Genomic DNA, 27061 nt, shown 5'->3' with positions numbered 1-27061 from the left:
CAAGTAGCAGCCAATATAGCAGAGAACGATCAATGCTTAACGGGCAGACAAATAGCATTTCAAGATCTTCTATATCAGCATTACAACGAGAGACAACGGTGCTGACTTTGGCTCGTTAATCAATAAACACAACGAGCCGCCCAATATGTTTGACACAGACTAATGAAATAATAATCATCAAGAGAAAAAGAGGATGTGAACAAAGGCTGCATTTCTTAATAAACAGAAGAAAACAAAACTAAAGTGAAAGGAATTTGGCGGTCCTGCCAGGCAGTTTTGTTGCTGTCTTGTTTACTTGCTTTTCCCTCTTTGCTGAGAAAGTTAAATAAGTGTGCTTCATATATTTAGAGTCAAACTGAGCTCTCTTTGCGCTAAGCAGCTTGTCAATAGCAAGAAAAGAGGCATGGAGCGAGAGAGGAGGCCTGATAAAACGGCTTTTAATTACCAGACAGTGAATGTTGGCCTTCCTCGTCCACTTTCCCCTCCCAGCTAAGTCAGGAGTTTGATTTCTGATAATGCGGATTGCTGACTGGGCTTCATCCTAGTTGTCCCTAAAGCAGTAGGATCTAACATCACGTCCTGGGAGAGCACGTCTGACAAAGTGCCATATAGATCCTCTGCTTTTCATCAGAAGTCAGTGCTGGTCGAGGCATTAATCCGAGCGCTTGATGGCCTTGCTTGTGTTTCCCCTTTTGTATCCAGTTGCAATTAGGCAGAGTAATAATTTCAAGCATTGCATGGAAATCAGTGGGTCTTTAACCCAATTGTTGGTACAGGTGTAAGATCAGGAAGGATCAATGCAATGAACTCGTAACATCCCTCTGGGAGTGTTTTTTAAAGGTTCAAGTACAGACAATTAAATAAATATATGGTAGATTCAGTGTTTTACATTTCCTTTTCTTTTTAAGTGAGATGGTAATCACTGATAGAGGAGTTCATCCTCAGGCCAATATGGGATGGAGACATTTTTTGTAAGAGCCAATGAAACCCAGCCTAGTGCAATGGCCGGCACAGCACACACACCACCACTGAAATTGTTTTCAACTGGCACATGTATTGTATAGCCAAATTTGAGCCATGGGGAGACAGAACAGGTTTTAACAACTTCTTATCATTACACAGAACCCAGGTGAACAGACTTAGGTATCAGGTCTGTGGGTAGAGCAATGTAAATGAACAGGATAGAGACTTCACTTTACTCAGGGATCAATGTCTTTTTTCCATGAACTGCAATCAGAGCTGTTTATAGAGTGGACAGAGCAGCTGTTCACTCACAGGGCCGCGATCAACAGAGGTTTTAAGAGCCCTTTTGTTTTACACTCAATTATATGCTAATGGCGAGTGCAGAGTGGAAACCTTTAAATACTACTGCTGTTTTAATGTCAAGTGAAAGAGGGAAAAAAACACTTTTTAAAAAACCGGGGTGGTTTTCATCTCAACAGCAGTACATTTCCGTGTAAGTGAGGGCCATTTACGAAACATTTACAATTGTGATCTAAGGTCATGTTTTTAAAGGAATATTTATCCACAATACCTCAGAAATCTATTGTATTCTCAGTATTGTACTCAACTTATCAACCTTGATCTCAGATCAGTGTTATCTACAGCAAAAGCGGTAATAATTCCTTTTCAGTGCAGAAACCAAAACTTTTTAAACCGTATGTATATTTCATTTTATAACATAGGAAAAAACCCCCAAACTAAGATCCATAAGAATAGCAGCGTTCTCTCAAACTTCGCCTATTAGAATTTGACAGATTGATATAGATGGTGCAAGTCTTTTATTTTGAAAAGGCCACGAGCGGATGTTGATTCGGAAGCGCTGTTGTAGCAGTTTCCTCAAAACTAGCTACACAGCTAAACACCTACGTTAGTACAGTGTAAACTTTGTCTCGTGGAGCAGTGGTGTACACGTTCACACTTCGGGATAAGCCTTTCATACGGTTATGACTTGACTGTGGTGTCAGCGGCGACCGACCTCAAAACCTTTTTGTTTCTTTAAAAAGCTCCGCATCACTTAAATCAAGAATCCGGACTGAGCAGGATGCTAGCATGTATCGTTAGCAAACTGCTGCAGGGAATTAGCTGGTTAGCTTCCAAATCCAGTCAAGTATTATGAGGCTGAAGCTTCCCTCTTATTGCTCTCACTTAGGTTAAGTACTGACAGCGCAATGAACACCGAGGCGATAGTGATCCGTATAAAAACGCCGACAGGAGACATGGACTCGTCCGTGGACTGTCCGTCTCTTCTGAACTTCAATGACTTGCTCGTGAGTCTGCCTCATGCCAACTATCACTTTTCACTCACAGACACACTGCACAAGTCAAAAACACACGGACTCTTTCTGACTCAGCGTGTCGTAACCCTGCCTCATTAATATCTGTCAGTCTAATAACCATCATTAGCTGTCTGGTCCTAATTCACCCTGTCAAACATTACAGGTCGCAATCAGAGATGTCATGCCTGAAGCCACTGTCACGGCCTTTGAATGTAAGTACCTGCTTTAGAGGTGGACTGCTGTAATGCTGCAAGAGGAAATGGGAAGCTTTGAATGACTGTATTTACACACCAAAACAATAGCCCTGTAATGTAGGGACTTGTAATCAGTTATCAGATTGGTCTGAAGGAGAGGAGATCTCATCAGCTGTGTGGGACACTTGTTTATCCCGTCATAAACTGTAAGAACCGATCCCTGCTGTCATGGGCTAGACTCTAGCCATCTTGAACTGGCTTCATCTATCCGAGAGAGTAAAAAGCTTCACACATTTCATTTTCATTGTGTTAGCTTCTCTCTTCTCTGTTCCCTTTTTTTACTACTCGTGTTAACCTCTAGCATGCGTTTTATCCAGACATGCCATAGCTACTGTACTGATTGATTGACAAGAACAGTTGAAGTTTCTCTCATTCAATCAAATTAAGATTTAGCCTCTTGGAATAGGCACCATTCAAGCCTGTTTACGGGTAGAATGCAAAGAGTTTGATTGACATACAAACATATAAATTCTTCTTACTGAGTACTTTTATACGTTATATTTTATTGTATGATTTTGATTGTGTGTTTTGGCTCCCCAAATTTTGCTGTTGCATTAATACTTAATATGGAATGATATGCTTTTTTGTTTGCATGCCTTGATTTTATTAAACGTTTATTATATATGTAAAAGTGTTGTTTTACAGTATTTTCTGTTTATATTTATTATACCACATTTGTTACTGCAAAAAAAATCTGTTTTGAATTTTCTCTGTGATTTCCCCCTTTCCCCATTATTAGTATTTTATTTTTTACAGTTGTACTGTTTTTGTGTTTTTTGTGTTTTTTAGACGAAGATGAGGTGGGAGATAGAATCACAGTAAGAAGTGATGAAGAACTCAAAGCCATGTTGTCATATGTGAGTACATAAATGTTGCATGCAGTATTTTGACCAAGTCAGGCATAATACCCACAAATTACAATACTGTGCAAAAGTCTTGAGCGACCCTTGCTTCCTCTTTATATTTTGTTTCCAGCAAGCTGGACTTTGTAAGTCTTTAAAGTGCTCTTGAGCATAATTCTCTAGGCTATCTGAAGGTCAGGATATTGGCTGATTTTTATTTTTTTTTACTAATTTTCAGTTCAGTCCTTCTACCTGACCATTTTCAGAGGACTGGTGTTTGTTGTTTTGAGCTATTAGTCAAAAATCACATATCTCGGCAAGGTGTGTCAAGAAATCTGAAGAAACTAAACAAGTGGAGAACAAAAGAAGATGTGGTAGGCCTAAAAGTATTATTTACAGTAGATGAAAAGTATCTGAAAGTCCACAGAAAGTCATTAAGACATGGGAAAGCGAGGGTCAGATTAGAATGAAGAAAGGTAAAGCAAAAAAGAGAGAATTTTTTAAAAGGGTGGGAAAAAAAGACACAAAGGACAATAGGTCACCAACTGCTGCATCTGTAACAAAACGCATTCAACAAATAAAAAGCACCTGATAGAGGATAGATACGCAAACGTACAGTATTTCTGTGAGTATGAGTGTTATTGTCTGTGTGATTGTGTGGTTTTCATGAAAGTTACTTGATTATGAGTTTGAGAAACAACAACAACAGCCACTGGTAGCCAGAGGTGACAACCTAAATTACACAAGATATGGACTGAAAATATGTGGCAACAGGTCTTATGGAGTGATGGAGCTAAATTTGTTTAAAGTTTGTTGAGTTTAGGTTAAAGGTAGAACAGTGAGTGTCTTCAGCTATCTGTTAAACACTGTGAATGCTCCGTCATGGTTTGGGGCTGCGGTTAAGCCCGTGGTCTTGGAGATCTTGTCAAAGCTGATGGAATCTGAGTGCAGAAAAGTGTGGTCAGACTTTGATACACCATGCAATCCCATCTGGAAAGTGTGTGCCTGGCAACAGCTTTATTTTTCAGCATGACAATGATCCTAAACACACTGCCACTGCAGTAAAACATGTCTGCACAGAAAAACACACAATTGAACACAGTCAGTCATGGATTGGCCTCCCCAGAGCCCAGACGTCAATATTTTCGAAACAGTGTGGGATCATCCTGACAGAGAACAGAACAAAAGGCAGCCAACATCCAAAGGAGAGCTCTGAATGTCCTTCAAGAAGCCTGGAGAAATATTCCTAAAGTCTATTTAAGCAAATTAAAAGAAAGATCGTCTAGGAGAATTCACACTGTTTAAGAATAAATATGGTCACACCAAATATTGAATTTCAGACTTGTTAGAATTATACAAGCTCTATACATATGCTGTATTTCCAGGTATGTCTGCACATGTGTCAATAAATCACTGCACATATTTCCTAATTTCCTAGCAAAATATAAAGAAATGAGGGGTTGATCAAGACTTTTGCACAGCACTGTACATGCCAGGGTTATGTTTTCTAGTTATGCTGCTGTATTGTAGCATTCTTACTGTGTGCCGATTCCTCATTGGAACGTAGTTCTGACAGAAACTGTTCACATTCAATCCTTTGTGCAGTTTAGATGAAATGGCCAAGAGCATGTCTGAACTACATTTGAGCATTTTGAAAGGTCCTCCTCCTTTATGTGTTCTGCACTATTTTGGTTAATTTTTTTTGTGCAGCTTTTTAGAGCCAAGTGTCTGGGGTTTTGTATATTGTATCGTTTGGAAAGCTTTCTGAGGCACGTCAAATTGACATGACACAGTAACAAGGACGTTGTTCAGATTTTCTGTATTTTTTAAGTGCTTTGCTCAGCGCGATAATAAAGCCACTCACCTCTCTTTTTATTAAGCAAAACCTTAGACCCAGGCAATCCTCAGCAATCCTGAACTCTCAGTTTGAGTGTTTACCTTTCTAGCTCGTGGACTTAAGGTGTAAATAACAAGTCATTTTAAGAATGGTTTGAAAAAACCTTTAATATTAAATATGCTACACTAAAGTTTTTAATGTTAAATTAAAAGGCGTTCTTCGATAGCCAACAAAACCTTGGTGGAATTCAAAATGACCTCATAAATCTGGTGAGTTAAATCAAATACTATAAAACACTTGGCCTAGAACGAGAAGCACAATTTTTCAGGTAGCAAAACATGAGACGGTAAGATGCTGATTTGATGGCAATCTCCACTGATGTAGTTATTTATAATATAACATGAAGAAATTGAAGCCATATAGCCTCATCTAGTAGCAGTTAACCTATGGCAATATTCAGAAGCACACATGCAGACACACGTCCCACATCCCCTTCAGCTCCCTCAAATACTGCAGTATATTTTCATATTCGACCATACTTACTGTTCATGCCGCGGACAGTAAGAGTAATGGCGTGTAATGGGTTTTCTGTATGAAGTACACTGTAAACTAAATGAACTGTCAATTTTTATTATTTATTATTCAGTACTTAAAGTTTTGCCTCATTAAAGAGCAGCCCCCCTGGGCTGCAGAGTTGTTCAAAATCTACTTTCATCTGTGGATGTCTTTTACCCCCCATCAGCTCACAATGATGCTACTAGAGCCACAGGCACAATTTACACTCCCTGCTTTTTTTTGTCCATTTTTGTCATGCATTCACTTGTGGTTGCTTTTTAATCATTAAGTAGCATAGGGTAGCAGGGTGATTAAGCAAAAAGAGACAGATGTTGTGCTAAGAAGTGTTGTTAAACAGACGTGGAAAAGGCTTTGACCTAAGCAAGTTTTGTTTTCCACAGATCCAGCGGATGTTGTTCCGTGCACTGTCCTGTTAAAGCTGGAGTAATGGTTGAGAAAGGGGCAGTGTTTACAGTGGGACAAATTATGATTTGATCTCCTGCTGAATTTGTACGTTTGCTCACTTGCAGTGAAATCAACAGTCTCTAATTTTTATGGCAGTTTAATTTTAATGGAGAGAGACCAAAATTCAACCAAAATCCAGAAAAAAAATCCTGTTGCATAAAAGTTCTAAATTGATTTGCATGTCATTGAGTGAATAAAAACATTTGATCCCCAAGCAGAACAGGACTTAGTACTTGGTAGAAAAACCCTTGTTGGAGAGTAGAGCAGTAAGAGGTTTCTTGTAGTTGGTCTTCAGGTTTGCACACATCTCAGGAGGGACTTTGGCACACTCCTCTTTACAGAAACTCTCTAAATCCTGTAGGTTTCTTGGCTGCCTCCTGGCAACTCAAAGCTTCAGCTCCCTCCACAGATTTTCTGTAGGACTGAGGTGTGAAGATTGGCGAGGTCACTCCATGACCATAATGTGCTTCTTCTTTAGCCACTCATGTGTGGCCTTGGTGGTCATCGTCATGCTGGAAGACCCATCCAGCACCCACTACCCATCTTCATTTTTTAGGGAAGGAGATTCTCGTCCAAGAGTTTAAGGGTGCATTGCCCCGTCCATTGTCATCTTGATGCGGTGAAGTTGTCCTTTACCCATAACAAAAAAACAGCCCCAAGACATAATGTTTCCACCTTCGTGCTTGACGTTGGGGATGCCGTTCTTTGGGTCATACCCAACATTTCTCTTTCTTCAGACATGGTAGGTCGATGCCAAAGAGCTCAATTTTGGTTTCCACAAAATTCCACAGCAGCTCCAGCTTCCATGATGCTGACCAACGTTGACTGATGGTCATTTTATATTTCTTTCATTATATGTCTGTGTGCGCACACAGCCAGTCTGTAGGAGCCGTAATTCTGGCTGGGTTGAAGGGGATTAAATACTTTTTTTGTAATAATTCTGTCTTGTTCCAATAAAACCACAAACTAGCATTAACATTAGAGACTCTTAATTTCTATGTAAATTTTGCTTTGTCTCTATTGTGATGTCAGCCCAAGAAGTCATACGTCTGTGATTTCAACAAAAAAGAAAAGTTGTCATTTATCATGGCCTAAATGTTTAGTTGTATGTTACATGGAACATAGTGCAATTAATTACAGAACCATGCAGACTTGTTTTACTTGTTAGATAAAATTAGGCCGACACTGGTTTGTTTTTATTGCATTTTTATTTGTCTGAAAAAAATGCATGTCCAAAAACCTTGAGTTCCTTGTAATTTGTTGCAGTTGAAACAAATTGAGCGAAAATTGATATTTTGTTAAAGAAACATTGGAACATGTATCGTGTTTGCTGGCAGTTATACTTTTTGTCTCTATTCTGACATGCCTTAGGTGTATATAAATTTATGACTGACCCCTGCCTCTTTCTACAGCGCCCAATAGAAATATTAAGTATCCACAACAGTGCACAGCTTTTCCCACAGATTTCAGACCCCATTTGTTCAGTGAATTTTTGGCAAACAAATCTTGGAGCCTCATAATGGCTTTCTACTCATGGGACTGCCAGCTGTACAAAAAGCTGCTGATCACCTGGAAATACTGGGCTCACTAGACTATAATTTACGCTAGCCGTGTACTTTGAATGTTTTATGCAAGTGTTATGCATTTCAGCTCTGGATTGCATTTGTATTTAGGTTTTTTTTTTTTTCCTGTTGTTTGCTGCCTTTTGGCCTCCGTGGAGACTCTAGTGGGTTTTTGCTTGAGTGTTATTAATTCCAGGTGAGCAGACAGCCATTATATGAAATTAATAGGAATTAAGGGAAGCAGCATGTTAGGTGAAATGTAGGATAATTCAGTTTCTTCACGGTTGCTTTGTGTGTGTCTGTGTGTGTGTGTGCGTTTGGGAGGGTGTGTATATTTTTATTAGGAAATGTATAATCAGGCTTTTAAATACGCTGTCAGTGCACGATGTTTGCTTTCTTTCTTTCTTTTTTTTTTTTGTCTTGTTCAAGATCTTTGCTTTAACATTGCCCTGCGAAAAATTCACGCTCGTGATTACTGAGCAAAATTAATGCTCAAATTCAGCACTTAATTAACATCAGTCTACAGAGGGCATTTATTGTGAGAAGTATCCCCCAGCACTAAGAACATTGATTGCTACATGCTCCTGCGAGACCCGCTAGACTTCCAGGCATTTCTAATCATTGTTCGACACCTTGAAAGACAGACGCCCCCTGTTCAAAGTTAAAGACCAGCCTATGTCAGGTGCTAAAAAAAAACAAAAAAAACATGTGACCTCATCCCTTCCTCACTCAGCTCCCCCTGGAGGTAGTGGCGCTAATTCCACCGTTCCCATTTGCTCTTGGTCTGCTAATGATGATGAGACTCACACTTTCTCTCTCTTGCACTCTGGCTTGTCCCTTAAGGCTGAGCGATGGTATTTGGGATCGGACACTGTTTAGTTATTGGCCAACAATGGAGAATGTCTTTTAATAACACACCTACTACAGATTAGGTGGTAATTGCAGCCTTAATCAATAAGCTAGCTGAGCGGAAAATTAAAGGTACGTGAAGCCCGAACACCCCAAATCCCCCCCCCAACACACACACCACGTTTTTTTGCTATTAAGACCCATTGTTCAGATGCGGCCTATTGAGAATGCTGGAGGGCGAAAGCAGAGGGCTAGGAGCGAGGAGGGGATCTGACAGTGATAAATAGGCCTTTTAATAACAGCTGTGCCACATGGGTAGCCATTCTGATCCATTCCCATCCAAGCCGTGCCCATCGTCCTCCCTCCTGCCTCCTCAGTGAAAGAGCATTTACATTTTGCTGCGATGAGTCAGTACTAGTTTGTAAATGAATTACAATAAACTTGTGTATGTGTGCACAATATAAAGACATCGTCTCAAACTCAACCCCTGCAAAAGCAGAAGACATCAACAAAACGCACATAAGTAAACACAAACACACACTCTCTCTCTCTCCCATGCTCACACACACTTGCGGTTTAACAGATGGTTTGGTTAACTGAAACATCAATTATTGCATTGCCTTGGCAAGCAACCGAGAGGCTCCAGAGTGCGTGCATGCACGTGTTAGTCCTGTAGGATATGAGTGTTTGGTGAGCTGTTGACCTGGAGGAGAGAAGGGTTAATGCTACACTCCTTCAGAACAAGCCCACAGGGCATTGGTCCTCGTCTGCAACAGATTTCCGCACAGCATGCTCACGTTTTTTACAAAAGACTGTGGATTAATTCTGGTGGCAGTTAAATAAACATTTTGTGTGTGTGTGTAATACTCTAAAATTAGGGCATGTAGTGTAGGGTCAGATCTTCAAATTTAAGGTTTTTCTCCCTCTGTCGTGAGCCGTTGACATTCTTGTGCAGATATTATCTGTGAACTTATATGCATGTAAAGTCATTTAAAATTAGTGTCACACTCGACTGTTTGTCATTTTCTTTTCCCCTTTTAGTACTGCAACACAATGAATGAACAACGCATGAATGGACTGCTGCCGGACCCTCTGCAGATTTTTCCAAGAGGTACAAAAGTGAGATGTTCCATTTTTATCACGGGCTAGGCGATGCTAAAGGCTGCTTTGTAATTAACGTGGTGACAATTAATCACCAGCACCATTTAAATATATAAAAATATTCACACTTTAATTGTAAACGCCTATTTTACTAAAATTAGTGTACATGACCTGCGCTGTTTTCACAAAAACGTGAGCATTTGGTGAGTAGGAGTAACAGTGGAGCCTCTGGATAACATTAAAATTCAGCGGCTGGCTTTGTTGTTGAATGTCATTCATAAATCGACATTTCTTTTGCTCCAAGGGCATTCAAAGTGCATGCTTGTGTTCAGCTCAGGCTAAGCCTTGCCTGCATCTCTGGCATTGTGCAGTTTCTGTTCCTGAACTGGTTTTCATAATGAGGGCCTTTTCATAACATAGTTTTTCTATATTTGCAGCTAGTTTTCACACCGCTCAAAGACATACATAATCTCTAACAGGCCCTAGGGGAGATGTGATGAAACATTTTATTGTCTCCCTTTAGCTCTCTGGCTCACTCTGTTTCTCTCTCTATCTGCCCCTCTTTCCTCTAATGCTGTGATTGTTTTCTTTCTACCTAACTACCAACCAAGCATCTCAAGAGACCAACAGCTCAATCACTCTCTTGTCCACAACTAATTTTTTAGTAACTCTCATTTCATTTCATCATTTTTTTCCTTCATGAAGAACTGATTCCTTTTCACCACATTTGTAAATGGCCCAGTGATGTGTTCTACAATCTAGTCAATTACTGTTTCAGCCGGCAAGACTCCAGGGATCCGGAACATACATGGCCTGAAGGTACCTATCTCAATAATTGTTTCGGCTGCCTTACACAAAGAATGAGGGGAGGGGAGGGTGAGAAGTTGAGTCAAATGGATTGATAATGCTGTGTTCCACTTATTGAAATGTCAATTGAAGTCAAGGCTCTCCTTCTCTTTCACTCATTGTCTTGCTCCCCTCGACTATGTTTATGCATTAGCATATCTGGCTGCGGCTGTAGCAGGGCCTGTCTCTCTGCTTTTCCATCCGTCTCTCTGTATTCTTGATTCTCATGCTGCGATAGTCATTTAAGAACAAGGTGTTATCTCCCCTCCAGAGTATTATGATCCTCTCATTCCCTATGATAGAAAGAGTGTCAGCGTTGGTTAGAGAAAAAACTAAATCGAGCAATAAGAAGATGTCATTGTTCAACCATGAAATTGTCATTACAAGCCCCCAAATGGCCTCTCGCAGACCTTCCCATTTTATGTTAGGCATATGTTGCTATTGAAACTCACTGCTAATTACCATGGGTTAAATGACTTGACACCTCCTCCATCTCTCCAGATGATCCATATTATATCCATCTGCATTTCAATGATAAAATCACCCCCCCCCCCCCCACACACACACACACACAAATACTACTTTATGTATCCTCTGAGGAGCTTTGAGAAGTGCTACTGAACCGAGTCAGTTTTTTTTAAAGGTCAAGAGTTGGTTTTGAGAATACGATGTTCTTTCCAGAAAACCTTTAGTCTTTTGCTAATCTTTCCTCGCTTTTCTCCTGCTTTAATACAAAAGTAATTGGCCGAGGGAAGCCCTGTGTGCCTTTTTAAATGAGGTTTTCTTGGGCACTAATTAAAGAGACATTCCCTGTGCTTTAGTGGACCCAACGCATTGGCCTTTTGATCTCAATTAATATGCTATTTTTAGTATCTCCTTTACAGGGTCTTGTCTCTCCTTTTGTGTTCATATCTAGGTTGAGTCTGGAGGTCTTTGGAGTAAACATAGATGCAGATGAATAGATGTAAAGAAAAAGTCTCCCACGAGGCACGAAAATGTGAATGTCTTAAGTTTTCGTCTCGACTCTCCCAGCTGATTTTTGCTATATTTCTTGCTCTCGTACATTCCTGTGCTTTTATGCAAATAAAAAAATTCTTCTTCTTCATTTGACTCTTTTTTTTTTTTTTTTTTTAAACAGTCAATTGACTTCACAAGCTGAAGCGAGAGTCTTGTGTTTTATTGTCCATGTGACCGTGTGCCGTTTTTTGTGTGTGTGTCTTTTTACATTCTTATGCCTGTGTTTGCACACCTTCAGGTTAATACAAGGCCTAACCCAGCAAATGACTGCAGTCCCGCTGTCCCAGACTCTATAGCTAACAACAGGTGAGCTTTCTGGGGCACAAGGATCATGTTACACTACCTGGAATAAACAACTAAACCTCTGGTTGGTAAATGTGGTGAAGTCTGATATACTGTTTTCTGTCCTCCAGCTTAAAAAAGTCATCTGCAGAGCTGAAGAGGATCTTGACAAATGGCCAGGTTAGTGTGTGCTTTGGGGTTTCTGTACGATTCCAGCCTGTAATCTTACTGCTGTTGCTCTGATACCTACTGAGGGGCTGTGGGCATGTCATACAGGGTGTGTATTTGGATGTTGTCTCGTCACGCTGACTGCACCCAATATATAGACTCGCTCTCTCCTTTCTCACTCACACACACTCTGACTCTGTAACTAGTGTATGCATTCAGACACAGTGTAGGAAGAAAATTAGACATACAGCCTTCCTGGTTTCTGCCTGATTGTTGGGGTTTCACTGTATTACTGTAGGGTCTTTATCTTAAAATATAAAGTGCCTTGAGGTGACAGTTGTTGTGATTTGGCACTACATGAGTAAAATTGGAATTGAAACCATCCTTTCTCTTTACCTCCATCTTCTCACCTTGCTATCACATTAGTTGTGGTTAAATTAGGGAGGGTCCATTATCACGTGTTGTGTGCAGGCATGTTTACATGCTTACTGCACAACCTGACCCTTATCAGTACTCATCCACAGTCTAAATATCAAAATAAAGGAACTTTTTGAACTAATGTTAATCTGCAGCCTCAGTGAACATCACACACATTAAGGTCATGTTGAATGGAGGCAATAATTAGAATTTACAAATATTCACTTTATTTTGTTAATTAAAAAATTATGCATGCAAATAAAAGTACTTTTAAAAATAATGACAAATAAAATTTTAAGTTGTGTAGTTACCAAAACGTGTGGTGCTTAGAGTGTTGGATTTATTTTGCTTTTATATTTTTATTTTGCATTATTAAGGGACATATTTTAATATTGAATAGTGATGTTTTGAGTAATTTTCACCCTAAAATCTTAGACCAGGACAAACGTTACATAATGAACTGTAAAATGTATTTATGAATTGAACACATGATGGCTGTCTTACATAAAAGTATCCTGATATTATACAAAACAACAACATACAACTCTTACTTATTTTTTCATGGATTTTATTCTGCCTTCTTCATTGCTTAGTTGATATTTATATTTACATAAGCTTTGCCTCAATCAATTATTTCATCGTCCTGGTTGGAAAAATCTAAAAGAGGAGGAAGCTACATTATCACACTCTGACTTTAAAAAACAAAAATAAAATAATTATAAAATGACTGAAAACAAATCATCATTAAATCTTACAACATTCAATGTCCCACTCGCCCAAACACAGTATTGTTTCTTTGTTTTAAATTGGACAGCAAAACCTTGTATTGATCTCTTCTCCTCTCTCTCTTATTTTGTTTTTCACTCCTTATGTCGCTGAACTTGGACTGACCTGAATTCTTGTCTTGTTTATAGCCTTCAATTACAGTGCAGTCCCATCTCCCTCACGTGCTCACATCTCTGTCTCTCTGCCAGTTTAGTTACACATGTAATCCAGCGGTTGTATTGCTTCTCATGTTATAACATCCACTTACAATCAGTGTAATCCTGGGTGTGTTTCCTTCTCTGCAGATAAATGCCCAAGATATCCACTATCAGGAGCAACTTGGCCATGGAAATGGAGGCACAGTTTACAAGTAAGTGTTTGTTGGCTCTCACAATGAGGCACCAGCATTGCAAGGCCAAAGCACTGTAATGGATAGTGACACTGAAGAGATTATGGTGCATTCAGTAAGCATGAAAAAACTGTACCTGGCAGATATTCAACAAGAGTGGCTACTTTTAGATTGAGTGCGACTTTTATCATCTTTCTGTCCACCTTTTTTTAACAAAATAGGACTTAAAACTGTATTTTGTGTGAAGGGTTTTCATTCCTCACAGCACTCTTTCTGTTCAATTGTGTCTCCATCTATCACTCACTGTTTGGTGGGGCATCTGTCAGGCTGATTTTCGTCTGTACCTTCATTTTTTTTTTTTTTATTCTGGGTTGAAGGTTGCAAACATATATGATATCGATTTGGGGCTGTAAGGTATGACAGCCATTGACTTAATTGGCCTATAGTAAAGCACATAACCTACCACCAAGAAGACTTCCATCCTTTCTGGCTAGACAAATGTATGACTGACCTGATAACGTTGTGACAAGGTTGGCATTTGTGTCGCTCCTTCTATCTTTCTTTCCCCTACCTTGTGCTTTCTCTTTCCCATCAATCCTCAGCTATTGAGCTGTTTTATTGAGATTGAAGTATTGATCACTGCTCAGACTAACCTTGGCTTGACGGAGTGCTCTGCTTCTGATAGTCCAACAAATCCAAACGTCTATCTTTTTTATTTCTTCATCCTTTTCTTTCCAAACACCTTTTACTGTTTTATGATTTTTCTGAGGTTTTTTTTAATATATATATTTATAAAGCAGCAGTTTCTTATAGTTGTCATAGAATAAGATTGTTCATCAGTTTGGCACCAGAAGTGGTTACACTGCACAGGGGAAGGCCAATACTGCAAACCCAACAACTTTTCAGTCAATTTAGCCCAGCAAAAAATCTATATGCAATGCTGCTGAAATTTCTAAGGTTGAAAGGAGATGATTTTGAAAAAACAAAACAAGTAATGTTTGTTATTTGTTCTATTTATTTGTTTATCTAATTTTAATTTGGCTTTCATTATTATTATTTAATGAACATGCTTTAATTATTTGACAGATGCTTTTGCAGGTCAGAATCATCTAGACAAGCAAAGGAAACCAAGTGTACTGAAAAATGTGCATGTTGACCGCTCACTCTCATACCATCTTTACTATGTATGATGCTAATTCCATTTAGCAAATTTTGTGACCTAGAAATGAGGCGATGCTGTGCCCTCTTCAGGACCTGCTGTTCATTCCAGCTTATATTGGGCCTATCACTTGTGAATAGCACTACGATAAGCTCCCCACCTTTTAACCTCTTAGCCCATTTATGACCTAGAGCCATTTAGACTCAATTGGATGTTACCAACATCTCAGCTCTCCATAGCCACATGCTGACCTAACCATCCATCAATGTCAGCCTTTGTTTTTTATTACACACTCTTTCAGAGGTCCATCTTGTCCGCCACTCCTACTGACTCTACGCCTTATAAATACAATAACAAGGACACACAGGCTGTACTTGTGACTCGTGGCGGTGCAATTAAAAGAAGCACATTTGCCTGACTGTGGTGACATCTACTTAGACATCCACGGCTGCTCCTTTAGTGCCCATTTTCTCCATTGATTTTATTTTTCCCTTCTATTGATCATTGCATTTCAAATGGCTGTGCTTCATTGGTTGATTGCTCTTAGATTTTCTAGTTGTCTGAAGAACCAGAGGCATTGTGTTTCCATATATCTGTCATTACAACGACCCTTAAAAAGGAACGCTTTTTTTTTTTTTAATTTTTTGTTTCCTTTATTAAATTTGGTCCAATATATGAATTTGTGCAGTGATGGGAACTAGAGCCTTAACAGGTATATCAAATACATTTTGGGGATGGATAACTTCACCCATAAATGCTCAAGCCTTCTCTGAGTGAAACTGTTTCCAGCTGTGCTGCAGTGTTTGGCGTGGTACATGGATGTCCCACTCTAAACACTTGATCTGCATTTTTACCAAACTTGAGAACAGTGTTGGTCAAGTAAAGCTATTTAAACCTATTGTCTGCATATTCCAGAATATTAAATAAAATAGTTTTTGTGTTTACACTCACTCTTTCAAATAGATGCAAGTAAAACACAGCAGAAAATAAAAAAAAAATCAAAGACTCAGCGGTCCTGTTGCTCTATTTTCACCTGTATAGCAGGAGTGGGGCAGGCGGAGGTTTGCCCTGGTGCAGGTGTGTCGCAGCGGTCAGTGGAAGGATCCAGCAGTTTCTCTGTGAATTTCACATTCCAGCAGCAGCGTATTCGGTGCTTGCTCAGAAATTTAGGGGTTTTTTCGCTGTAAAAAGAAGTTTTCTTCCCATGCAGTGAAGAGCGGACGCTAATGTTTTTGTCACTTTTTACGGAATCAAACTCAAAGTAAGGTCAGTATTTCCACGCTTTAAATGCTGCACGGTCATACTCTCTCCCGCACTCGTTATATTATCCATTGTTGATCTGTTGCCACGAACGTCGCACTCACTTACGTCATTGCCACGAGACACTCTTGCAAAAATAAATCACGGTTTTAGTAACGCTGTAACGCAGCGTGCTTACGGGAAAGTAAGAGTAATCTAATTACCTTTTTTTGCAATAGTAATCCCTTACTTTACTCGTTACTTGAAAAAAGTAATCGGATTACGCATTACTGCCCATCTTTGCTTGAGAATAAATGTTTGCTTTGTGCATGTGCTCAGCCCAGGACTTCTATGGAGCAATGTACATGGCTGAGTTTGAAGTGGTGATTATAATTTAGATGAGTTATGGTTTTTGATATTTGTTGATATTTGTATATGAAGACCTGTTAAGACAACTTGGGTCTCATTAATGCACATCTACATCTGTTTCATCCACAAGAGGCCTTTTCACAAAAATATTGACCGTTTTTCGCACAGTGGTAAAGAAACCTTTAAACGCTTTTTATTTGAACTTTGAATTTCTGCTCATAATGTTTTGGATAATTAGGGAGCCTTTTATGTCTCTGTGTTTGGGTTTCTGTCAGTCTGTGGCACTTGGGTGACCGATGAAAGCAGTATCAGGTGAGGGAGTCAGGGAGAGAGAAAGGCAGCTCGTTGTCCATGTGGCAGTGTAAGCATAGCACGTTAGCCCTGATCCAGGAGGCCGATCTCTAACCCACGGCCCCAACTTCAGAGACATAGAGAGAGGCCCTATGAATACTGCATGATGAAGCTTTTATTACAGAGCGAGCTGGAGTGTAAATAAGATCCAGGCAATGGGGCACGTTTACTGGGGTCAGATCAGGGGGAAGTGGCAGGGGGTGGCTATGTAACCTTGTCCCCATGTCTCCTGCTGTCACAAGCCTGTCAGTGTAACTCATACAGGGATGTTCGGCCCTGAGGCAGTCAAGGACAACCTCAGAATAAAGCTTCAGTGCAGTAGAGGTCCTATTGCATCTCCACCCCTAAAACATGCCCTGAACATGCATTTCTTTAAACTTGGAGATTAAGGAGCTAGTCACTGTTTCTCAGATTTTGTGGCCTCCTTTAGCTGCAGAAACTGCCATCGGATGTTTCCTGTAGTTGAGATGTTTGTAACTTGAGACTTGCATGACAAGGAAATAACTTGCAGAGGACCACTCTTCCTCCAAAACCATGTCAGTTCATCAATATTTCCAGACTTCATAGAACGGCTCTCTTATAGCTTGCTATGCATCATAATTGGCTAAGGTTAAGATCATTTTAGAACTTGTACTTCCTTTATTCCTGAAAAGCAGTGTTCAGTTTTCGACATTCTTAGCCTCCTCAGTGAGAACAATAAGTTGTTTAGCACGGTGAAGACGTGGTTTAATCTCCTTTCAGGCTGCCACACTTACACAGCCTGCCCAGTCAGTATTTAACATGTCTACCCCTGCAATCTTGCCTCAATTAACATCTTTGTCTTAATTAAGAAGCAGCAGTCATGCTTAACTGATATTGATTGTAGCTTAAAGGAAGACCGAGACATCAAAATGAAAACAAGGCTATCAGCCTTCGTGTTCAAAGAGCTCTGGTCTAGAAAGATGACGCTTAAATTCTTAAATACTGTTTCCGTCTCGAGGCAAAACGAAATGACAGTGTGAAATCAGAAGAAGCTAAGGGAAAAAATATTTAACAAAAAAAAAAAAAAAAAATCTGGCCTTCTTGTTTTGTCTGTAAAATTTGGCTCATGGCAGAACTTTGTCATGGGTCCTGACACAAATTCAGAGGATTATTTAAGCAATACTGACTCTACTACCTGTAGATTCAAGGAGGGCATAGAAGCTGAGACCCTGTAGCTATCAGTGAATTTAATAAATTGTTTAATATGTGAGGTTACTGTTTCTTCCCTGGACACCTTGAAATAAATGACAGTCTCTTAAATGTCTGAAGTTTTGTCTTTAATTAGGGGAAAAAGAGAAATTTGGCATAGCTGTAGTCAGAAAGCCAGAGCCAAAGTTAGCTCTAACTGTGGGTAAAAACCTGAAAGGCACTAATAGGTGCCATTAATTAAAGGCCTGGGACAGTTTAGAGGTATCTGTCCGAAGTGAAATGCGATCCTCCAATCTTAGACACATTAATCACACCTCGTGCAATGCACATTCTCTCTGGATGACCCACAGACGGTTGAGTAGCCAGGTATCACATTTACTAAGCCTGTTTGTGAGCTAACCAGCCTGTGTGACGTACACTGAAGCCAGCTCATCCCCATCACCCGACAGCTGTTGGACAGTATTTGTCCTTGAGGATTGTATGTTGAGAGGTCCTGAGGTATTGTCACCGGTGCCGTAAACTAACCTTCAAGGGCTGTAACTAAAGCCGATGTTTGGCATTAAGGAGTTTGATAATTAAATCATTATGGGGCCAGGTCGGTGGCTGCTGCTTTACTTGCAACTCAAAACTCTGTCTGGAGCAACTAGACAGAGGGCTGACTGCATCAGGTTTTGCCTGATGCTCTCTGACCTTGAAGAGAAATAACAGCAGGATTTTGTCAGTCTTGTTTAAACTCTGCTCAAAAAGTCCGATGTGGATGATTTATAGTCAGTTCTGTTGGTCAGTAAAACATTATTGAACTAACTGTAGCATTACTCTCATCATCACAGCTTGTGGTGGTTTTAATCAGATAGTGTTGCATGTTTTTCTTTCAGAACAGAGTCTAGAGCAGCTTCATGTTATAGAAGTGTTAAAGGGAGGAAACTTTAATGGCTAAATATGAATTTATGAGCCCTCATATTCACCAGATATGAACATCATTGAGACTCTATTAAAAAATGCTGTAGAAGAATAAGAAGCTACTTTCGGCTGCTCGCTTATTCACAAGGGGTGAATATGGGACTATTTGTATGAGGCAGGTTTATTAAATACTGAGTAACGAGAGTGCTCAAACTTGTATAAATGCCACATTTCTTTCATTTTGTAAGTTCATTAAATAAAAAGTAACAACATATTACTGTCTGAGACTGCGTTCCCTCTTTTTTTCTGTTTTGTTTTAACCTTATTGTCTTCTCTTTTGACCCATCCAGAGCGTACCACGTTCACGGCAAACGGGTTTTAGCTGTCAAGGTGAGAATTCCTTGCATTTACATGACGGTCATTGTACTTACTCTTTTATTTTGTCCGTCCCTTTGAAACATCAGCGGAATTTGTTGGTGTTGAGTTTATAATTTGGCTGCCCCTTTTGTCTCGCCCATGTCTGATTGCAGGTCATTCCCCTGGATATCACGGTGGAGTTACAGAAGCAAATCATGTCAGAATTAGAAATTCTCTACAAGGTTAGTTTTGAACGACTAATTTGCCTCCTGTTCTTCACCAAAACATTTTTTTCTCCACTGATGTCTGATGTCCTACCGCACCTACATTTTTAATTAACCATGAGTCTAATGAACTAATGAAATGCCATTTATCACCTCTGGTCTTACTTACTAAGCCAGGGATCAGTGATACATGAATGAACACACACACAAATGTGTGTGTGATCTGAGCAAGAATATATCCATTGTGTGTGTGTGTGTGTGTGTGTGTGTGTGTGTGTGTGTGTGTGTGTGTGTGTGTGTGTGTGTGTGTGTGTGTGTGTGTGTAATTCAGTGATAAATGTAATACTTCTTTCAGCAGTTAGACTTGCAATGGATGCTGCAGGAATGCTTTTGAATCATGGACTGAAATCTTAAAATCTGATCACAAAAAGCTTTTGTACAGTTCATTGCATTTGTTGCAACTTAACACTCAAATTCCTGATAATTTTTCTTTTTTCTTTTCAAATTTATTTCTTTTTCTTTTTCTTTTTCTTTTCTTTTTTCGTAATCCTGAATAAATATTTTTGGCATGCTCTTATATGATCACATTTTCTGTGCTCTTAAATTGCAGTGTGATTCTCCCTACATCATCACTTTCTTCAGTGCCTTTTTTGTAGAGAACAGGATATCAATATGCACAGAATTTATGGACGGTGAGTTTCTTTGCGACTTAAGCAAGTAGCTTCTGTTTTTTTCCTTTACTAGCTACAGTTGTATAAAAGAGACTTGGGGGGAAAAGTCCTCTTTCTCTCTGCCATGTACCCATTTACACTTCTGCAGATCAAGAGAATGTCTGATCGCTGTAAGCTGTTTAGCATGCCTGTGTGCTAAAAGCTACAAGGGCGTGATAAATCTTGACTTAAGTGCAGTTGTAGGTGTATTTGTGTGTGCCTTTACTGGTGTGAGATGGAGAACTGTGGGGTTTTTTGTTTTTTGGGGGGAGGTGGGGGAAAGCTATATATGTTTGTCAAAGTGTGTGTTAATGCAGTGATTTCCCTCGATTCACACATTTTCTAGCTTGTCAGCAGTCTGTATAACTTCTGAGTACTCTGTTAGTTCATGAAACATCATGAAATTTCTGGATGTATGTGTACAAATGTAAACAGGTTCACATATAGCAAACACTGAATGATGATTGGGTATAATTGTGTATAGTCGCTGTAATTTTGCAGCGTACTTGGATGATATCCTCAGTATCACTTTATCTTAAATTAACTGGGTAGCGTTTTGATGATGTTATAAAAAAATGACTGATTAGACTTTTATTTGTATTATTACTACTACTATTATTATTATTACTTTTATTTCATTTTTATTTATTGATTATTTATGTATTTAAATTAGTTTTGTGTACTTTTTGCAGTGTATATGTAGATCAGCATTGCTCTCTTGGCAATGATGTCAGTTCAGGATCTGTGGGACATAGATCTGTGGGCTAGATAAGTAATATAAAACCTGGATTAAGATGAAATGAGCATTTCTTCTTTTTTTTTAATCTGAATTGTGCAACATGTCTGTATTACTGTAACGCTCTAAATATATATACGCACATACACTTATACATGCATACATTGACACTGACTAACCTGTGTCAATGGGAAATCTGTGTTGTGCAGGTGGCTCATTGGACGTCTACAAAAGAATTCCAGAGCACGTGCTTGGAAGGATTGCTGTGGCGGTAAGTGTTCATAAAGTATGCAGAGTTTCCCTGCTGTAAAGTTAAAACCGTTTTTTACTCCATATACAGAGCTCTAGCTGCGAGCACAACAGACCCCACCTACCTGCTATTCAAACTTTCTGTTTGCAAGAAATCAGCCAATCAGATAAAAGTTGGTTTAAAGGGATTTGGTGCGGCACTAAAAAAATTTTTTTTCAAATTGCGGATGAATAGAGGCTAAACAATTGTCTAATATAATATAAATATACAATATTTTAAATAGTGAAGTCAAAATTCAGGACTTTTTATTGCCCCTCTGTTAGCCTGGTTCTTCCAGAGGTTTCTGGGAGTTTTTCCTTCCCGCTGTTGCCAAGTGATTGCTCTGATTGTTGGGTTTTCTTTGTATTATTGTAGGGGTTTTGTCGTAAAGTATAAAGTGCTTCGACGTGACTGTTGTTGTTGTGATTTGGCACTATATGAATAAAACTGAACTGAAGTGAATTACAAAATTACAGTTATACTACCAATACTAAAGGAGGTATATATGTTGACATGTATAAAAAGTATAGCATCAACAAATTGTGTATATACATATCTAAGCATATATAATATGTTATGGCAAAGCCCTAGGGAGATGGTTAATTTATACTTCTTTTACTTTTTAAGATAGCGCTGTCGACCCTCTATAGTACATATGTTTGAAAGTTGTGGCCCAAGTACAACAGTGGTCCCACTTCCTCCATGACAGACTATAACAGCAGGAAACCCTTGGTTACTAATTTGTCAGCAGATATAGACTACTGACAAATTGTAGCATTTGCCTAGCTCTAGCTGCTTTCTACATACCCATTCATATAACTGCTAAAAAGTTAAGATAAGCTTTATTATCATTGTAAGCACAAATAAACAACAAAATTGGAGGCACTGCTGATGTTGGTGTATACAGACAGACAAACATAAATCATCATACTTTTCAAATAAAAGAGTAATAAAAATATTCTCTGTACTATCATAAATAGAAATAATAAATAAATAGATAATAATGCTAATGCTAAAGGACTGCAGCTTTAATGGCACAGGTAGGCAGTCGAATAGATGGATATTATAGAGGTATTTTAACTATTGTATTTTGCACTTAAGGTAGATATTGCATAGGGATCAAACATGAACTTGTTTGTGCATGCGTACCCAGAGCATGTAACTTAAGTGATGTCACTCAATATAATTAAATATTCATATTATTTGAATGCATTATTATGAAAAAATGTTTAAAAAAATGGTTTTCTGACCACTGTTGATGTCTGGGATCATCGTCGTTCATCAGGATTGGGTATTGATAACATTTTTATATCAATGCCAAATGAATAAATAATATAAAATCCTGCTTGTAAACATGAAACCATCGCTAAAAGCTTGGAGGCTTACCGTTACAATGAATTGGACATTTTGTAACTGTTTCTCATTCGCACCTGGCTCTCGATTCCCTTTTCTAGTCGGTGGTTTTACCTCTTGAATTTAATTGCCCATGCGTGCGTGGCAGTCACAGTTTCAGTGTGACCTGTTATTTGTTTGCTGCAAACAGAACAGACCTGAGACAAAAACTCATTTAATGTATTAAAGAAATAAAGAAAGGAGAACCACAGGTGTGAATTTTTCAATTAGCCCTTATTAGGTGAATGATGGACAAAGTGAGTGTTGTTTTCCTCGTACTCGCCCCGTGTCCGTTTCTCCCTCATGTTCTCCTCTCAGTTAAAACTCACATTTTGATCGTATTTGGCCTTGATGTTGATTAATGCATGCCTCTTTTCCACACTCATTACCCTTCTCCTGTCTCCACCTCCTCTTTTCTGTCTCTCTCCTTTAACTTTGTCCGTAATCAAACAATGACAGCTATTTAGTCAGTGTTAATTCTAATTCACAGCTTTCCTTCCTTTCCACTGTCACAGTTGTTAATTATCACAGAAGGAAAAGCACCCAAGAGGGTGCGAGTGGAGCTGCAGACGCCAGTTGTTGCGCTTGCACCACAACCTTTCAAAGCAGCAGGACTTCAGAGAGCTTTTGTGATTTCTTAATTTATCACAGAGGTTGTTTTGCACGAGTGCTGGATGACGGGAGCCTTGAAGCTAAAATCAGCTGTCACACCCCGTAAATGAAGAAACCACCACAAAGCAACATTACACATTTGCAAATGACTTGAATACTTACTTCTTACTTTTCTAGGTGCCCTAAACTGCCTCCTTCCTAATTCTTCAGCTATTTTCTCTTTTCTCTAGAGAGAAAGTCAGCTTGTTCAGAAAGAGTTTCTTGTGTCTGTATTCACTTCTTGTTGGTTGCTTCCTGATTCTCCCTTTGTCACCGGAGACTTGTAGACATTTTATTCGAATGCACCTCATAATTTTAGCCAATTTGATGTCCATGTTTTCTCAAATGACTTCATAGCTTAACATTGTTGTTGGGCTAGACTGTAGAACTTGCCTACAGTATTGTGCAGAAGTCTTCTCCCATTCCCCTGTGTATTGGGAAATAACAGTTTATTGAAATGTGCGCAAGCATAAATGGAAATACAGTAAATAATGCAAAACTGGAATTTGTACAATTAGAAAGAGTTAAAAGTCAGTATCTGAAACCTCTTTTCCACTTTCCACTCTACTCAGCTCGACTCTACTAGATTCTACTTGGTTTTTAGGGTTTTTCATTACGTGCTCATTTTTAAGTACACAGTTGGCTGGGGTTCCAAGCGAGCCGAGTCTAGCCAAAAATGTGATATCAACAGACTGCCAGGGAGTGAAATCACTGGATGAGTCGGGATAGTGACTCTGTCACAAGAACCAAGCCGAAGCAGAAGTAGACAAGTACTTTTGGGCAGCGCTGTTCCTCACAGTTTAATTATTTGACGAATTCTGTGAAAAGTGAAACCACGGCCCTCAGTCCCATTCCCTCATAGGAATGGACTGAGAGGACTCAATGAGCCTTTGAGCAACACGCTTTTAAGCCGTTTTACAGATCTAAAAGCCCATTAGACTAGAAAGACAGATATTTCACTGCCTTATTCACCTGCAGGTCTATAATTTAAATGCTCTGTTACTTAAATATGGGAACTAATATTCACTGAAACAAGGCAGCAACTCCATACTTGTTTTTAAAATGATGTAATTTACAAGTTGTTTGGCTAATAACATCACGCCATACTAGTTCTTGAGGTTAGTCTGGTACAAATTTGATAGATTGTGCAAGCTGGTCTTAGTTGAATCTCCTGTAATCACCACTTTATTATACAGTGACAGTTACTCTGAAGGAGTCCTTCCATCATGCCGCATACTGGGATCCTGGAGCCTGTTCACCTCCTGCTAAATTTTGTACTTTATAACTGAACTCTTTCAAAACAGAGGTGGCGATAAACCTGAGTTAATGTGAAGTAGTTGTTATTCACCAGGGTGTGCTGGTTACACGCCTCATGCTGTCAGAATTGATAGTTGTTCTCTGCCGCTTGTGTCTCTAGGTAGTCCAAGGCCTGACGTATCTGTGGAGCCTGAAGATACTTCACAGAGGTGAGTAAGGTAGTGCACGGCCTCCGTGTTATTAAAAAAGAGCCAGGTTGATAAAGACAAGCCGCGGTGTGCTGATGTTGCAGTTCTATGAAGCAGTTTGTCTCCACAGATGTCAAGCCTTCCAATATGCTGGTGAACACCCGAGGACGAGTCAAGCTCTGTGACTTTGGTGTCAGCACACAGGTACACTGATTTGTTTGTGCGAGCATGAGTGAGAGAGGAAAAGAGAATGGGAGATAGAGGAGAGAAGAAAAAGAACAGTTGTCTGTGGCTTCAAAAACCTCAGTCCTGTGCTCTCGGCGTGTCTGTGTGCGCGTGCATATGGTCAGCTTGTCAATCACCACATTCATTTTCCAACTCAAGACATCAGCGCTATCCCAGGGGTCTTCCTCTCACATTAACCCCCCACCTCCATTGTTCTGCAGCCTCTGAGAAAAATCACTTGTTATAATTATGACCCACACACACAACGCCAAGCCTCATTGATATGTATTCAGTAGATTGGGGGAAAGCGTGGGTGACGGACAATGGAGTCTGTGCGTGTGTGCAAGTCTGTGTGTGCATCAGCGTGCGTTTTGTAGTGTAATCATCAGGGACAGACCTTCACCGCTCTCCAAAACATCAACCCGAGGTCTGCTTTTTTAACACACATCGCTTCTGTGGTAAATTGTTAGTCATTTTTAACCTCCACTTCCTTGCTCAACTCCAAGGTGAATTTACACCCTCGCTGACTTGTCTTTTTAACTATATTTTTCTGTTGAAGTCTTTTCCACACATGCACATGCTTCCTCACTCTTTCACGCTCCAGAGGGCATGCTCACAAAAAAAGGAGAAAAAAAAACAGCCTTAAGGGAACAGACACTCATTATCACAGTCCTGTCATTGATGGCATGTGCCATTGTGTCCACATGCACAAACTCACTAATGTCTCCTTGTCTCACTCCTGTTCCTTTGTGCGATGGTTTAGTGCAGCCCAAAATATCGACCTGACATGTCAGTAGGTTTACGTAAATAAACTTAATCCCCCTTGTTTTTCTTTATTCCTAAGGTCATCTTAGTTAATTTAAGTTATTTATGTTGTGATCGTTTGAATACTTTTTATTGTTTACTCACTTAAACGCGGTTTTATTTGCAGCTGGTGAATTCCATTGCCAAAACATACGTGGGAACTAATGCATACATGGCGGTGAGACACCACTTGAGTTTATTCTCAGATACTTTTAAATTTGTTTTAATGCAGTTATACGTTGGCCTCTGACTTTGTTTTTACACTTGTTTGTTTTTGCTTCATAGCCGGAAAGGATATCAGGAGAACAGTATGGGATCCATGCAGATGTCTGGAGTGCGGGCATCTCTTTCATGGAGGTATAACAGTTTTTAAGTGACTTTATGATACACTTAACCGCTACATGAGCGGTCCATTTAATGGCAGATTTAGCTGCAGTGTAATTAAAATGTAATAGGTGGTATCGCATGTGTTAAGTCTTGTCTGTTGCTCATTGTGTGTGGAGGTTTATCACTGTCACTGTTCTTCTCTCCACATAGCATCGATAAAGTGCTTAACTGACAGTGTGTGTTCAAATAACATTTTAATTTCAGCATCCACCTCCCCGGTCTTTTGTCCTCCTGCTGACATTATTGATTCTCCATCTGTTTCTGTCTCCAGCTCTCCTTCAGCACTATAATAAACGATTGTGGCTTCTGCCTCACCTTTGTTGGTCAATAAATTTGATATCATTACAATTATAACTATAATGGAGTTTGCAGTAATGTCAAACTTATTGACGTAAGTTTGCGTGATTAAGACATATAGTCGTTTTATAAGAGTCTGGTCTCTTTGTTTCTAGCTGTGGACGTGCGCATTAAGCCAAATGAATTGGCTTGCGGTCCTGCTCCCATCTTTACTAGTTAGTCTGTTTATGTTCAAGTAAAGAGCTGAGCATTTTGACAATTTAATAAAGTAATGTTGCCAATAAGCTGCCCTTGACCAAGATGAAAAATGCCCACCCCCAAGTGAATTGCAAAATGTCAGGGAGAGCTGACACCCAACACCCCAGTGAAAACAACACACACACACATATTATACGCAACTGCCCTCCAACGGTGTCCCCCTTCTCTTTATCCCTCTATTCTGTTCTCTGCAGGTGGTAATTGTGCGTGTGGGGGGGTTATTAACTAATGGCTGATGTTGTTTGATGAGGAAGTGTTATCAGCAGGTGGGCACTAAGCTTACCTCAAAGACTGAAAGTCTCAAGTTCTGCATACTCGAGTAGCTTCAGCTGCATTTTGCTTCCTTGTCTACACTTGAGATTTTATGCTATTAAGACACTGCTGATGGCAAGGTGTTTGTACAGTAACGCACAATGATGGATACACTATCATTGCCCTTTACAGTCTAGTGGAATGCAGTCCTGTGGTCATACAGGAAGTTTTACCTTTGTGAGGTTTCATTTGTCAGAA

The 27061-nt window shown here is 39.5% G+C and overlaps 1 protein-coding gene across 1 annotated transcript in view; it reads left to right on the top strand.

Annotated features, from left to right (window-relative positions):
- Nucleotides 1–1844: 1844 nt before the first annotated feature.
- The window catches only part of map2k5 (mitogen-activated protein kinase kinase 5), a 60957-nt gene continuing 35740 nt past the window's right edge, over nt 1845–27061 (top strand). Inside the window, exons 1-16 of the mRNA XM_063472478.1 lie at nt 1845–2270; nt 2443–2491; nt 3323–3390; nt 9685–9754; nt 10523–10563; nt 11846–11913; nt 12021–12069; nt 13545–13609; nt 19127–19166; nt 19307–19375; nt 19968–20049; nt 21013–21074; nt 24553–24601; nt 24711–24784; nt 25737–25787; nt 25895–25966. Of these exons, the coding sequence (XP_063328548.1) occupies nt 2172–2270; nt 2443–2491; nt 3323–3390; nt 9685–9754; nt 10523–10563; nt 11846–11913; nt 12021–12069; nt 13545–13609; nt 19127–19166; nt 19307–19375; nt 19968–20049; nt 21013–21074; nt 24553–24601; nt 24711–24784; nt 25737–25787; nt 25895–25966 (1008 nt within the window). The 5' untranslated portion in view covers nt 1845–2171. The remainder of the gene's footprint in view (nt 2271–2442; nt 2492–3322; nt 3391–9684; nt 9755–10522; nt 10564–11845; nt 11914–12020; nt 12070–13544; nt 13610–19126; nt 19167–19306; nt 19376–19967; nt 20050–21012; nt 21075–24552; nt 24602–24710; nt 24785–25736; nt 25788–25894; nt 25967–27061) is intronic.

Source organism: Pelmatolapia mariae, linkage group LG1 (assembly GCF_036321145.2).
Source record: "Pelmatolapia mariae isolate MD_Pm_ZW linkage group LG1, Pm_UMD_F_2, whole genome shotgun sequence".
In the NCBI taxonomy this organism is placed as follows: Eukaryota; Metazoa; Chordata; class Actinopteri; order Cichliformes; family Cichlidae; genus Pelmatolapia; species Pelmatolapia mariae.
This window is presented reverse-complemented; position numbering and strand designations above follow the sequence as displayed.